The sequence below is a fragment of the Seriola dumerili genome, unplaced genomic scaffold (genome assembly GCF_002260705.1).
Source record: "Seriola dumerili isolate Sdu_G_001 unplaced genomic scaffold, Sdu_1.0 BDQW01002429.1, whole genome shotgun sequence".
NCBI lineage: Eukaryota > Metazoa > Chordata > Actinopteri > Carangiformes > Carangidae > Seriola > Seriola dumerili.
In genome coordinates, this window is record NW_019176684.1 from 204309 (window position 1) to 216900 (window position 12592).

Here is a 12592-nt window from a genome sequence, read left to right on the forward strand (position 1 = left end):
CCCCCCCCCCCCCCAACGCTTTTACTTTTCCTCCCTGGTCGCTCGTGATTTTTATTCTTTTTACTCAGATCAGATCGGTTAAGTGCTCATTGTAGAGGCTTCAAGCTGTAATGTCAAAGCAGCGGTTTGTAAATGTGATTTGATGTGACCTGCTAAAGTTTTGCCCCAGTGTTTTGAACGTGTTCGGCTTTAAATTGGGTGCCATCCAATGAAAGCCCCCCGTCATATTTTGACCTACTTAACAGCCTATGAAATTGGTCCAGCCCTTTGATTCTTCACTATTCCCAAAACATATAAAAACCAGAGATAAAAAGCATGTATTCAAGTGAGGCTCCAACCAGTGAAACATGACCAAGATTAAGTAGAAAATAGTTGCACTCTCCATTCTCAATTTGCTGTAAATGTCACAACAATTAGATGAAATTTGTGGGAATCTCTTGTCGCTGCCGCTCACCTCTAGAGCTGTAGGTGCCTAAACATTTACAAAAGGCAGTAAGAATTTCAGATAAATGTCATTATTTTATGTTTTTATGCCTGTGATGTTTATTATCACCATAACTTCACTACAAGAAGCCTGTCTGTCGCAGTGATTCAGGTTTAAGAGCTGTGGCACAGAGAGGTTACGAGACATAAGAGGACAAACCTATTTGTCCATAGGCCATGCTGATGAGACGCTCATTGACCAGCTTGTCTGTCTTGGGGTTCCTTGGCTGGCGTTTCATGATGTCGCTCTCCGCTGTCTCGTAAGCCAATGAGATAGCTGGAACCTGGGAGAAAGGGGAGGACAGAACAGAATCGGCTCATTTTATGCAGCCTGTACGATAAATGTGCAGGAATTTGTCTTCGTGGCATCGGGACAAAGGCGCGATGACAGTGCCAGACATGGAGTAGACTAGACATGGCACTATTAATATAATTCAGCATTCAATCACCGTGTGGAGAGAGAAAAGACAGAAAAAGGGCAAGGAGAGGGGAAAGAAGACGCAGTGACAGTGATGGAGAGAGAGCCAGGGAGAGGAGACAAGTGGAGAGAGAGACTGATAGTGAATTTCAAGACACTCATAAAACGGGAGGGTAGAAAGGTCCCTGTAATAAAGATCTTATATTGGCTGGTTTTACCAGGTAAGCAACAGAGCAATATGTGTGACTTAGAGCAGGAAATCTCTGCGACTTAGGTGGGATTTGAGGTGAAGACTTGGCACTGTGTGAAAGCGAACACATGCTCTGTAGTGGACAAATCCAGTTTGTTTTGGTGTTACACTCCCCTGACCCACAGCAGTTGAGAAAGACAAGGAGAAGGGAAAGGGATATGACACAACACTGAAAGCGTGTGCGTGTGTGTGTGTGTGTGTGTGTGTGTGTGTGTGTGTGGGAGAGAGAGATTGTGTAAAATATCCAAATTTCAGTCTTGAAGCATTCTTAAGTGTGCCACATCTTGCTTTGATAAACATCTTTTGCAGCCATCCTTTTCCACATGGCAGTGCTTGCTAAAAATAATCATAGCAGACTCCAAGTGCTGCTTGTCACTGCTAAATCTCAGCAGAGCCCTCAAGCCTGTAGCCTGGAGTTGAACTAAGCTGTTAACAAGCTGTTAACAACCTCACCAGCAGACATGGGAAATTTGTAGTTTTACTTGTTTACTGTACTATAAACAGTTCAGGTACTTCATTGAATATTTCAATATTTTTTAATTTGAGGGTCCCGCTCTTCAAAGCAGACATCCAGCTGTTCTCTCCACCAGCGTTTATTAAACACATGCAGACATGTTACTTTGAAGGGAAGGGTTTTTATATGCAAAATAGGTGCACAAATTAGGTGCTTTTAAACTTCAATCATCACATCTTTAAAGAGAAATCCAGCCAATAAAGAATGCACTGTCCCTGTGATCTCAGACAGTTAAGTAAATATTTGTCAGCATGAACAAATCTGTCCTGCTGCTAGAAAACCAAAGCAGTTCATTTTTTTTTATGTCACCTGAGAGAAATAAGTGCAGTCGCTTTATTAGCAATGCGAGCAAGGTTGTATCTTTAACCTGTGGAGACTTAAAAATGCTCCTTGCCTGTTGAATATGAGACCATTATAATACACGTACCTCATTACTTGTAAAAAAAAAAAAAAAAAAAAAAAAATTTCTAGCTTTTGGCTCATTGGGTTGTATAAGAAGCAGTTTCAGCTGCACACTAATGTCTGGTGGCTGAGAGCAGGAAAAATTAAAGTTAAAGTAATGAACACAAGTGAACAAGTCCTTTTGAATATATTCATCGTGTGCTTCCTTTCTTCTGAAATGATGGATTACGCCCCTCAGGCAAGCAGCGTGCCAGCAACTCTTTTTTGTTGCTGCCGGAAATACAATGGAGAAACTGGCATCTGGAAATGGTAGAGCTGTGAAATGTAAATCTGTATGTGAGCGTCACCCGCTCTTTGTTCTGATTGAACAAATGGTCGTCGGCGGTGAGCCAAGAGCGATTTCTCCCACCGACAGAGAGGAATAATTACACCAAACATTTTATTCTTTTTCTACCTTCAGGCGTTCATTTTTGACACTGGTATTAACACCGTTTACCTTAATGTCACCTTTAGCGTGCCTGTAGCTATGCAGCACGCTAATAATTACCATTCCCTCATTGAGACGAGTCGCTAGAATTAGCCGACAATTAGCTTCTGCGCACTGAAAAGGCTCCACAGTGTGACCCAATAAATGAAGACAAATCTGAAACATTAAGAAATTGATTGTGTACAGTGTTGTATTGAGAGGTTGAAAGTTGTCTAAAAAGCTCTAATTTTTCAAATACAAAAGCAACATCATGAGCTGAAAATAAAAGAACAGGCTTTCCAGCCTTTTAAGTGCTAGTTTTTCAGAAACTTAATCAAAGGTATTCATTGAGATAATGGAGGGAAAACTATTGTTAGCATGTCTACAAAGAGATCGAGGGATGTTGCGTGTTACTTCCACCCCCCCCTCTCCCCACAGTGCTCACCATGTCAGTGCCGAGGTCGATGCAGAGGATGGTCACTGTTCCCAGAGGGAGAGGAACACTAGCAATGATGAAGAGGAGGAAGGGCGAGATCTCTGGGATGTTACTGGTCAGTGTGTATGCAATGGACTTCTTCAAGTTGTCAAAGATGAGACGACCTGCAGCGATGGAAAAGACATGAAGTGAATACTTCAAAGTAGAGCTGGGAGAGACGTTTATATTGATATATTATTAATACTGAGATATGTGAGTAGATTTGGGATGGGATACTGGTTACTACACTGTGGTATAGTTGGAATATTGTCTTTTCCTTTCGTTTAATGTTTCCATTTTCCTCACTAAAATAAAAAATGACTATCGCTGCTCTGTCAGCACATCTACGTTACTCGTGGATTTTCTCAGATCATATTAGCCACCCTTAATTTAGATTAAATTGTGGAAACACTCAAGTCAAGTCCTTGAGAGCAAAGCCATGTTAATTCACACAAATCTTAAAAAGCTAAATGCAAGTCTTTCAGGTCTCTGAATGCTGGCCATTAAAATGATGTGAAATTCTGACACTATTTGAAAAACGTTTTTTTGTGCACAACTGAGACTGAGTTCTTTTAATATATAGGCATAAGAATAAAATGTGTAAGGCCTGCTTAGTGCTGTCTTATTCCTTTATTATTGTCCTGGGTTTTTACAGTTCAAAACATGAGAGTTGAATGTTTTTTCCCTTCAGGTCTCAAGTTAGTTCAAGTCTTTGGGAAATCAAGTCTCAAGTAAGTGAAAACCCAATTTAAAAATGTCCTAATTTTGACTCTAAAGTTTCAGGTTTCATTTCTGTTGAATAATGTGTGAAATCAGCCACAATCATATTCGTGTCACATTTTCAATTTTTAGGTATATATTCAAAAATGATCTCCGGTCTCTGTTACTGCATGAAAAAGGAGCTCGCTGGCAGAGTTTTCTTAATTTTTAAGTCTTTAAATCTTCTGTCCCTTTGTTTCTCTGACTCACTTTTTTCTCCCTTTTCTCTCTATCTTGGCTTCCTCTCTCCTCATCATTTCCTTGTTTTATTCTTCCATTCTGTCGCCCTGTCTTTCTCTCTTTCTTTCTGCCCTTCCCCCCCCACACTCACCCTCCTCCACTCCGGTGACGATGGAGGCAAAGTTGTCGTCCAGCAGGATCATGTCAGCTGCCTGCTTGGACACATCAGAGCCGGCGATCCCCATGGCAACGCCGATGTCGGCTTTCTTCAAGGCTGGAGAATCGTTCACACCGTCGCCCGTCACAGCCACGATCGCCCCCTGCACCCACAAGGACCAGTGAATAAAAAGTGTCAAGAAGAGAAAGATAAGTACCATGATTTAAGCTTTTCTCTCTCCACTTCCCTCTCTGCCCCCCCTCCCCTTCTGTCTTAATAATGTCTTTTCAAAGCAGCTCTGGGGAGATTAAATGAAAAATGGAATAGAGTTGTAATCATTCAGTCACACAGAGTGAGAGAGTCAGGGTGAACTGTTGCATGACCTCAATATATGGGGGTGTTCACATAAGAAAAGCTGAGCACACACATTAAGGCATATATAAGGTTTTATATAAGATTTTAATGTATAGTTTGTATCAGATACAGATACACGCTTGTATTTAGCCGTATACTAAGAAATGGGCTGCCATAACATGCACACACATATATAAAACCCTACATTCATCCACTGAACCGCCTGTACTAACAAATAGCTCAAATGCAGAGAAAACTGTATTCAGCTTAAAATGGCAGCGACACACAAACACACACACATTCACACACCTGTATTCAACCATACCTCCACACTTAGACATAACCAGAGGCATTCAAGCATTCATCCAGACTTTATCACAAACACACACATGCTTACATTCATCCATTTAAAAACACACGCATCACTATTCAGCTGTACGCTATCAAAAAAGGCCCAAACAAACACACACATTCACACGCATTCACACACTCCTGTCCATTGACCTGTCTCTGGCAGCCCTCCACAATGATGAGCTTCTGCTGAGGAGAGGTGCGAGCAAACACTATCTCAGTGTGGTTCCTCAGCAGGTCGTCCAGGTACTCAGAGCTCATGTCCTTTAGGTCTGAGCCATGCACCACGCACGCCTTGGCATCCCTGGGAAACACACAAATAAACACACACACACAGACACAGTAAGGAGCCAGTGATACCGGGGACAATTATGCAAAGGAGGTTATTGACATTTTCTTGTTTTCTCTTCAAGTTTGTCTCTCTGTTTCTTTCTCACACACAAACAAACAAACACACACATCCATCATCATCATCAACATCATCATGCATCATGCAGCGCACACTTTTCCATGCACTCTGTCTTACAGGAATAGTTTGACATTTTAGGAAATTTATTTTTTACATTTTTTTTGCAGAGAGCAGGATGAGAAGATCAATACCACCCACATGTCTATCTGCTCAAAATGAACTGAAGCCAGTGGCTGGATAGTTGAGCTTAGCATAGTTTAGCATAAAGATTAAAAACTGTCCACAAGTGAGAAACTCCACCTACCAGCACCTCGAAACCTCCGAAAATTAAGGAGTTATATCTTGATTTGTTTTAATTCTTACAAAAAAACAAAGTGTAACAACGATAATTTGAGGTGTTATGGGGGTTTTGTGACAACAAAACAACTCGGTTACTTCAGTCAGTAAACTCACGTGTAGTACACTGTGCACACAGTATACTCACTGACGTAGTGCGTGAATTTCAACAGGATAGTGTTGTCCCAAATCTAACACTGCTGCTGTGTACTCCACGGAAATGATGTGTGACACCAATTGTCTGCTTTGCTCACCTAACTAGAAAATGAAGGTTTTGCTCTCGCGTGTCTGCCTCCTGCATCATGCGACATGGAAATTGACACAGACGACGTGTCCTCCTTCCTCTGCCGCTGTTTTCGCAAGTTTGAAAATACATTGGTGGACCCTGCCTTTCCGCCATGTAGCAAAGATGGCTACCGTCGAGGGGGTGAGAGGTGTCCATTGTTTTACCAGGTACTTGTAGTGAAGTACTCATATTGAGACATAGCATCTGCTTGGTCTTAAGCATAGTTCCCGAAATGTGTTTAAAAAACTGTTTCTTAAATTGACACACAACCTTACATGCACCCACATCCAGTGGACACGGCGTGCCTCACATACTCGCAGTTGCACAAAACCTTTAGCACAAAGCCTGACACACACACACACACACACACACACACACACACACACACATACCTGGGGTTAACTTGGCTTAGAGGGATGTTCAGCCTCTCAGCGATGTCTTCCACAGTCTCGTTGCCCTCAGAGATGATGCCCACACCTTTAGCGATGGCCTTGGCTGTGATTGGGTGATCCCCGGTTACCATGATCACCTGACCAGACAAACAGAAGGTCCCATAAATCATAGGCCATTATCACATTAAACCCCACTATATCTCACCTGTATGTCATGTGTCACAGCTTGCTTGAGCTACAGTGCAGTATGGAGCTTTAGGGTCTATAAGTCAGAACAAATGTGTTGTGTAGTTACAGTGGAAAAGAATGGTGCTATTAGGGGTTAGCAGTTCATCTCCAGAGATAACAGTGTGGGGTGGTCTCACAGGAAAAATAATGGGCCTGAATCCAAAAACAAAGTAGTGAGTCCATGAAACAGCCGCCCAGAACACCTGCAACAGCTTAACAATGAGTCATATGACTGGTTTCAGGCAGCATATTTCCATTTGCCCTCCACAAAGTTATTCTCGTTTCAACGTTTAGTGATTAGTCTTAGTGTGATTTGCAAGCTGCTTCATGTTCTGAAGGAGCTCTCCTGACATATGTTCGGTTTATTGTATTAATCCAAATACCAGAAACTGACAGAAGCAGACTTTACTAAAAAAAAAAAAAAAAAATTCACTTCTCATTTCATTACATAAGTGACAAAAGAACATAGTGTATAATGGTTTTATTTTCAGTTTCATCAAAATCACTGCGTCTCTGCGTCTGCGATACTTATGAATAGACCAATAACATTTTCTATGTCTGTGGCCAAAGATAAAGGAGTAAACCTTCACTAAAAGTTAAAGCAATATCCAGGGCTTTTGGGTTGGATATGTGAAACATGTACGTGTAATAATGTGACACACAGACAGTAACATGAGGACCATACTTTAGGTTCATAGCAAAACTGTATCCACACAAATCATTTATTTGAAAACCTTTTATGAAAAAGCAAAGCAATAATGAGTCATACACCTTTCTGAAAATCCCCACCACCACCACCACCACCACCCCCACTATAATAATATAGAGCAGGAAAAGGAAAGTGCAATAAAAAAAAATAGAGCACTATATATTGCACTGAAGCCTTTGGACTGATGCCATGGAGCAAGGATGCACTTTGAGCTGAAATGTCTGTACTTCAATCATTAACCTTCCAACCTGAGCTCAGGCTGAATACACTGGATTTGTACAGATGTGTATAGTACATACAAAACTGTATTCTTCCAGCTCAATCAGGCAATATGCCTCAAGTCTCCTATTTCTGACACGGTTCAGCAGTTATATGAAGTGTGTTCACATATATCATCACAGCTACGATATCATCTGCATAAAAGAATATTCGAACAGTCATGTTGACCATCCATCGCCACATTTAACTTGCAGAGAAGCAACAATATATACTATATATATATATACATATATATATATATATATATATATATGTATATATATATACACTTAGCCTTTGTAATGTATAGATGTCAATATTTTGCTTGTCCTCAAATAAACTGATAGTACAGTGATTTAGAGGGGAGTTTATCTATAGCATAGACTGTATATAAAGATGGACATAGCCTTCATGAGGTCACCCATAGGTTTCTGAAGAGCGGTTTTAGAGCTCAGAGTGACCTGCTCTGCCGTCGGCATCTTGCCAGTGCCCGACTCCGCNCATATATATATATACTATATATATACACATATATATTAGCATTAAAATTTTCCCATTTCCCACTTAGCCTTTGTAATGTATAGATGTCAATATTTTGCTTGTCCTCAAATAAACTGATAGTACAGTGATTTAGAGGGGAGTTTATCTATAGCATAGACTGTATATAAAGATGGACATAGCCTTCATGAGGTCACCCATAGGTTTCTGAAGAGCGGTTTTAGAGCTCAGAGTGACCTGCTCTGCCGTCGGCATCTTGCCAGTGCCCGACTCCGCCTAACTCCAGGCTAATCCAAAAACGGGCAAAGAGGAGGGGGAGTTTGTGGCAAACATACACTCACCCACCTGTCACTCAAAGCGCCTACGCCCTCATTTATTCATAACTTTAAGCCCTCATACAATTTTAAGAGGTGAGTTATATAAAAATATCACACATTGTACAGTTGTCATGAAGGAGGAAATTGTGTTGTGTTGTGCTGTAAACACGTTTATTTCTGCTGTAAAGATGGGCATTTTAACATGGGAGTCTATGGGGATCGACTTGCTTTTGGAGCCAGACTCAGGTGGCCATTCAAGGAACTGCGGGTTTTGGCACTGTGTTGGCTTCATTTTTCAGCTGCAGAGGTTGCCGCTTGAACTATACTAAAGGTGCAAGGCTACCTGTGAAACAACATCAATTAAAAGAATAAAGTTTGCTATGACTCCAAACTACAAATGTATTGAGAAAAACAAAAATTTCCATCCCTTCAAATCTTCGTCAGGTCAAAAAAAGACATGGCACGGTTTATAGTTTATCCCATAATGCCTCAGTCAGAAGAGAGCTGATAAAGAAAAACTAAATCTCTTACAAAACTTTGTGATTTCAACAATTTATCAGACATATCATCAGTTTTGTTGCTTTTTTTTGCATAAACTTTTCAACTATTTTCTTCACTTAACCAATTGTAACATCTTGACTCACTTCTGCCTCTAGTTTGTTCTTTAAGCCAATTACAGTGTGTCTTTCAAAAATAATTTTCAAAGGAGGCATGACAGCTACTGTACCTGAAATTAAATGTGCAAAATCCACTTTTCCCATATTTGTAGTAGTTCCCCCTGAAATTAGAACGCTTCATTCTGCTCATTATCCAATTTTATCTCTGCTGGAAGTTGTTTAACCTTCCTGTAGCCCGCCTTATTACTTTTCTGACAAAACATCTGCTCTGCGTGTGTATCTGCAGTTGATTAACATATAATGAATTGACGGAATCTACATTTTACTAAATGAAACCTTTCATAAAGCTGATATTGGAATAGAGGGAGTTCATTCTTTATCACCTGCTTTTCATTTTCACATAAAGAATTAAATTTTTGCTGTTCTTAAAAGTTTGTAATTCCCAAAATTGTTAATTTTCTCATCTGAGAATTAAATTTATTCTTAATATTGAAATCAGATAAGAATACAGGCTTTACACCTTTGTGTGGTCTTATTTTTTAGAGTGTATACATGGAATATGTTATCCTCTAAGCAACACATCTTCACTTATCCATCGATTATCATCCATCAGTGCGCCTTGAAGTGACTGCTTGTCCGTTTTGTGATTTGAAAAGACATTTTACATGCAAATCCCTTCTCTAAAAAGTCCAATAAATTAAGCCTCAGGAAAGGCTTTTCAGGAACTATAAGGTTGAATCTGTGGAACCAATTACCTTGATACCAGCAGAGCGGCATTTGCCCACTGCGTCGGGCACAGCGGCACGGGGCGGATCAATCATGGAGATGAGACCCAGGAAGCAGAGCTGCTCGGTGGGAAAGTTCATGTCGTCGCTGTCGAAGGTGAAACCTCGAGGGAACTGGGATGAAGACAGATTCACGTGGCAGAAGCCTGCAAGAGAAGAGGGATCAGTGAGGTGATCGTTCTTAAGTGACTGAAGAGACGTCTCAAAGTAGACAGCTGCTACTGAAAAAAAAAAACTTGTTGTTTTGTTGTTCTGACATCAAATTTATCTGGCACTTAAAAAGAGGACTATTGTTTATAACCCTGAGGATGATTCAAGTCCACAACATCCAACGTTAAAGATGCTCTAGAGTCTTTTTCTGTTGATATTTAAAGTGACTTTGAAAAAGTATAAATACAAAAAAAGGGTCTGAAGGCGCCTTCAGAAAAATACATTGTCCCCTGGCTGCAATGATCCTTTACTTTACAGTGTGCATACAAATCATTTTTAATTTTAGATGTAGATTTGGAGGTTGCAGGTCTGAAATACAAATTGAATCAGCCACTTTTATTAATTCATGATCCACAGCCCTTTAAAATATGTATCTGCTGAATCCCTATAGAGCATAGCAAAATAAAATGCCGCTGATGAAAAACCAGGCTCGGTAATAAAAGTGGCGGAGCCTCTTGTTGTCATGAAACAGCCGGCCATCATCATCACCCAGGGCATAACTGAGATTTAATAATTTACATGATTTCAGGAGTTTCAATCCCAAAATGGCGCCATTCCACATTTCACTGTGTGAGAAAGTGACACCTCCTCTAACAAAATGATGATAGCACATAATTATTACCTATGGCACTTCTTAAAAAGATGCCAGGTAACTTTTTTTTTTTTTCCCTCAGTTATCAAAATGATGACATTTACAGAGTCTGGATGCTGAACACTTTAGTTGAACTTCAGGTAATGACTTTTTGTCCAAAATGTGTCTATGGCATTTTTAGAGGGGAAAATGTTATTTCATGTACAAATTATTTTAGAGCTCAGTGCAGAGTTTGACCTGAGTGATATTACCAGTACATTACCAGCTAATAATCCAGACGTACTAAATTCACACCACAGAAAACCGGTATCTCTAATACTTTTTGTAACAGTGGTAACTTCAGCTTTGACTCCGTGTCATTCCATTCCAAAATAAGACTGAAAAACCTTCTTCTTAGGATGCACTGTCACAATAAAAGCATTCAACCATGCTAAACTACCCTGTTTATAAAAGGTAAGTGCTGTGTCAAACTGTATCTGCAGACCACCTTCTCCCAAACAAGCTGATGATATTTGGTGGCACCAAACTTACCAAGCACTCTCTCTCCCAGTCCTCCCAGCTCCATGTAGGCATTCTGGAAAGCATCTCTCCAGTTTTCATCAAGTGGATGCTCCTGGCCGTGGATCATAATGGTGCTGCACCTGTACGACATTCATCAATAATGCTTTTACTGCTACTGCAACTACTGCTTATAATACCATCTGCAATATTGTGTTAAAAAACTGCTGCAAAACAACGAACATAAATCAGAGGTAAAAACGGGTAAAGTGGGTAAACTATGAGAAAAAAATAATCTGTGCTTTCAGAAAATTGTTTGTGCTTTTGCATGATTATTTTTAATACAACCAACATCATTTTAATGAATTCACTATAAGTTATAATTTACTCTGCATTAACTGTATATTGAATATTTATAGCGGCCTAAAGGTTAACTCTATTTTGCAACATTGGCTACACAAAGTCCCTGATGAGCCGGGTGAAAAAGGGCACCTCTTCCACAGCAAAGTTGGAGTGTGGTTTGATTTTTGCACACAGAGTTTGCACACAGAGGGGGCACTTGGTGGGACTGTGAATCAACCAGGGGCATTTAATCTCACCAAAAGGTAAACTGGGCTCAGTGCTTGGGCTGACCAGAAATCAGATTAAATGTGTGGCATAGTGTGGAAATGTGGCCAAAATCACAAGAGTGCATGAGTGTTCCCACTCAGGCACAGTAAAATGCTGATTAAAAAAAGAAAGAAAAACTGTAAACTGTATTCTTCAGGTCCTCAACCCCACCCAGTGCAACTAATCAACAAAATTTAAAGGTCCCATATTTGACACTTTGACAGTGTTTTATTTGAAGTGTTGATGCATAAGAAGATATATGTGTGGTTTAAAGAACAAAAAAACATCTCAATGTAGTTTGACGTCTCCTCTCTCAGGCTTCTCTCTGGAGTTCTATAGTAACAACAGGTCAATGAGCCAATCAGAGGAGAGGAGGTTCTGAGCCTCTCTTCTGATTGGCTGACTGTTTTCTGAGTGATCAAATAAAATATAGCAGATTTCAGGTAAACACTCACAGAAACCAAATCCTGCAAGGTTGGATGGTGGGTTTGGGTGGGCCGGGCTTGGTGTGTGGCTGAGAGCAGTGACTGATTTGTTGTGACATCACATAGTTACAGAAATCCTGACGGCTGGTTTTAAGGCTCAGTTTGTGAATACAGGCTGTGTGCATTTCTCTGTGGACTGAGGCTTTGATACTTTCACAGTATGAATATAGAACCTAGACCTGCTTTATAATCGAAGAACAAATTGACATCTCACTTTATACAATATTGGACCATTACAGGATGAAGCTGGTTGTATTCTACATTTTTCTAATTTAAGACCAATCCCATGAAAAGACCAAAGCAAAGTGTTGGTGTGTCTCCCAATACACAGACTTCCTTACTTTTTCTGTGGCCCCAAGCCCATTAAAAGCAGCTTCCAAAACAGCTGGGCTCTGTCATCTTTTAGAAAACATTATTCTTAACAGTGAATTTGTCGGGGACTATTTTTGATTAATACACATTTGGTGCTCTAGTGAGTAACTGTAGTGAGTATTTACAGCAGTGGGACAGTGTATGTGGGATTGAGTTTGTTTATGATGATGAAGGAACATGTC

The 12592-nt window shown here is 40.2% G+C and overlaps 1 protein-coding gene across 1 annotated transcript in view; it reads right to left on the minus strand.

The window, feature by feature from the left end:
• Positions 1-12592, minus strand: part of LOC111239378 (sodium/potassium-transporting ATPase subunit alpha-2-like) — a 35883-nt gene that overhangs the window by 4909 nt on the left and 18382 nt on the right. The window contains exons 13-19 of the mRNA XM_022769250.1: positions 10978-11087; positions 9615-9790; positions 6233-6369; positions 4963-5113; positions 4099-4267; positions 2979-3133; positions 644-767 (exon numbers count right to left, since the gene is read on the minus strand). Of these exons, the coding sequence (XP_022624971.1) occupies positions 644-767; positions 2979-3133; positions 4099-4267; positions 4963-5113; positions 6233-6369; positions 9615-9790; positions 10978-11087 (1022 nt within the window). The remainder of the gene's footprint in view (positions 1-643; positions 768-2978; positions 3134-4098; positions 4268-4962; positions 5114-6232; positions 6370-9614; positions 9791-10977; positions 11088-12592) is intronic.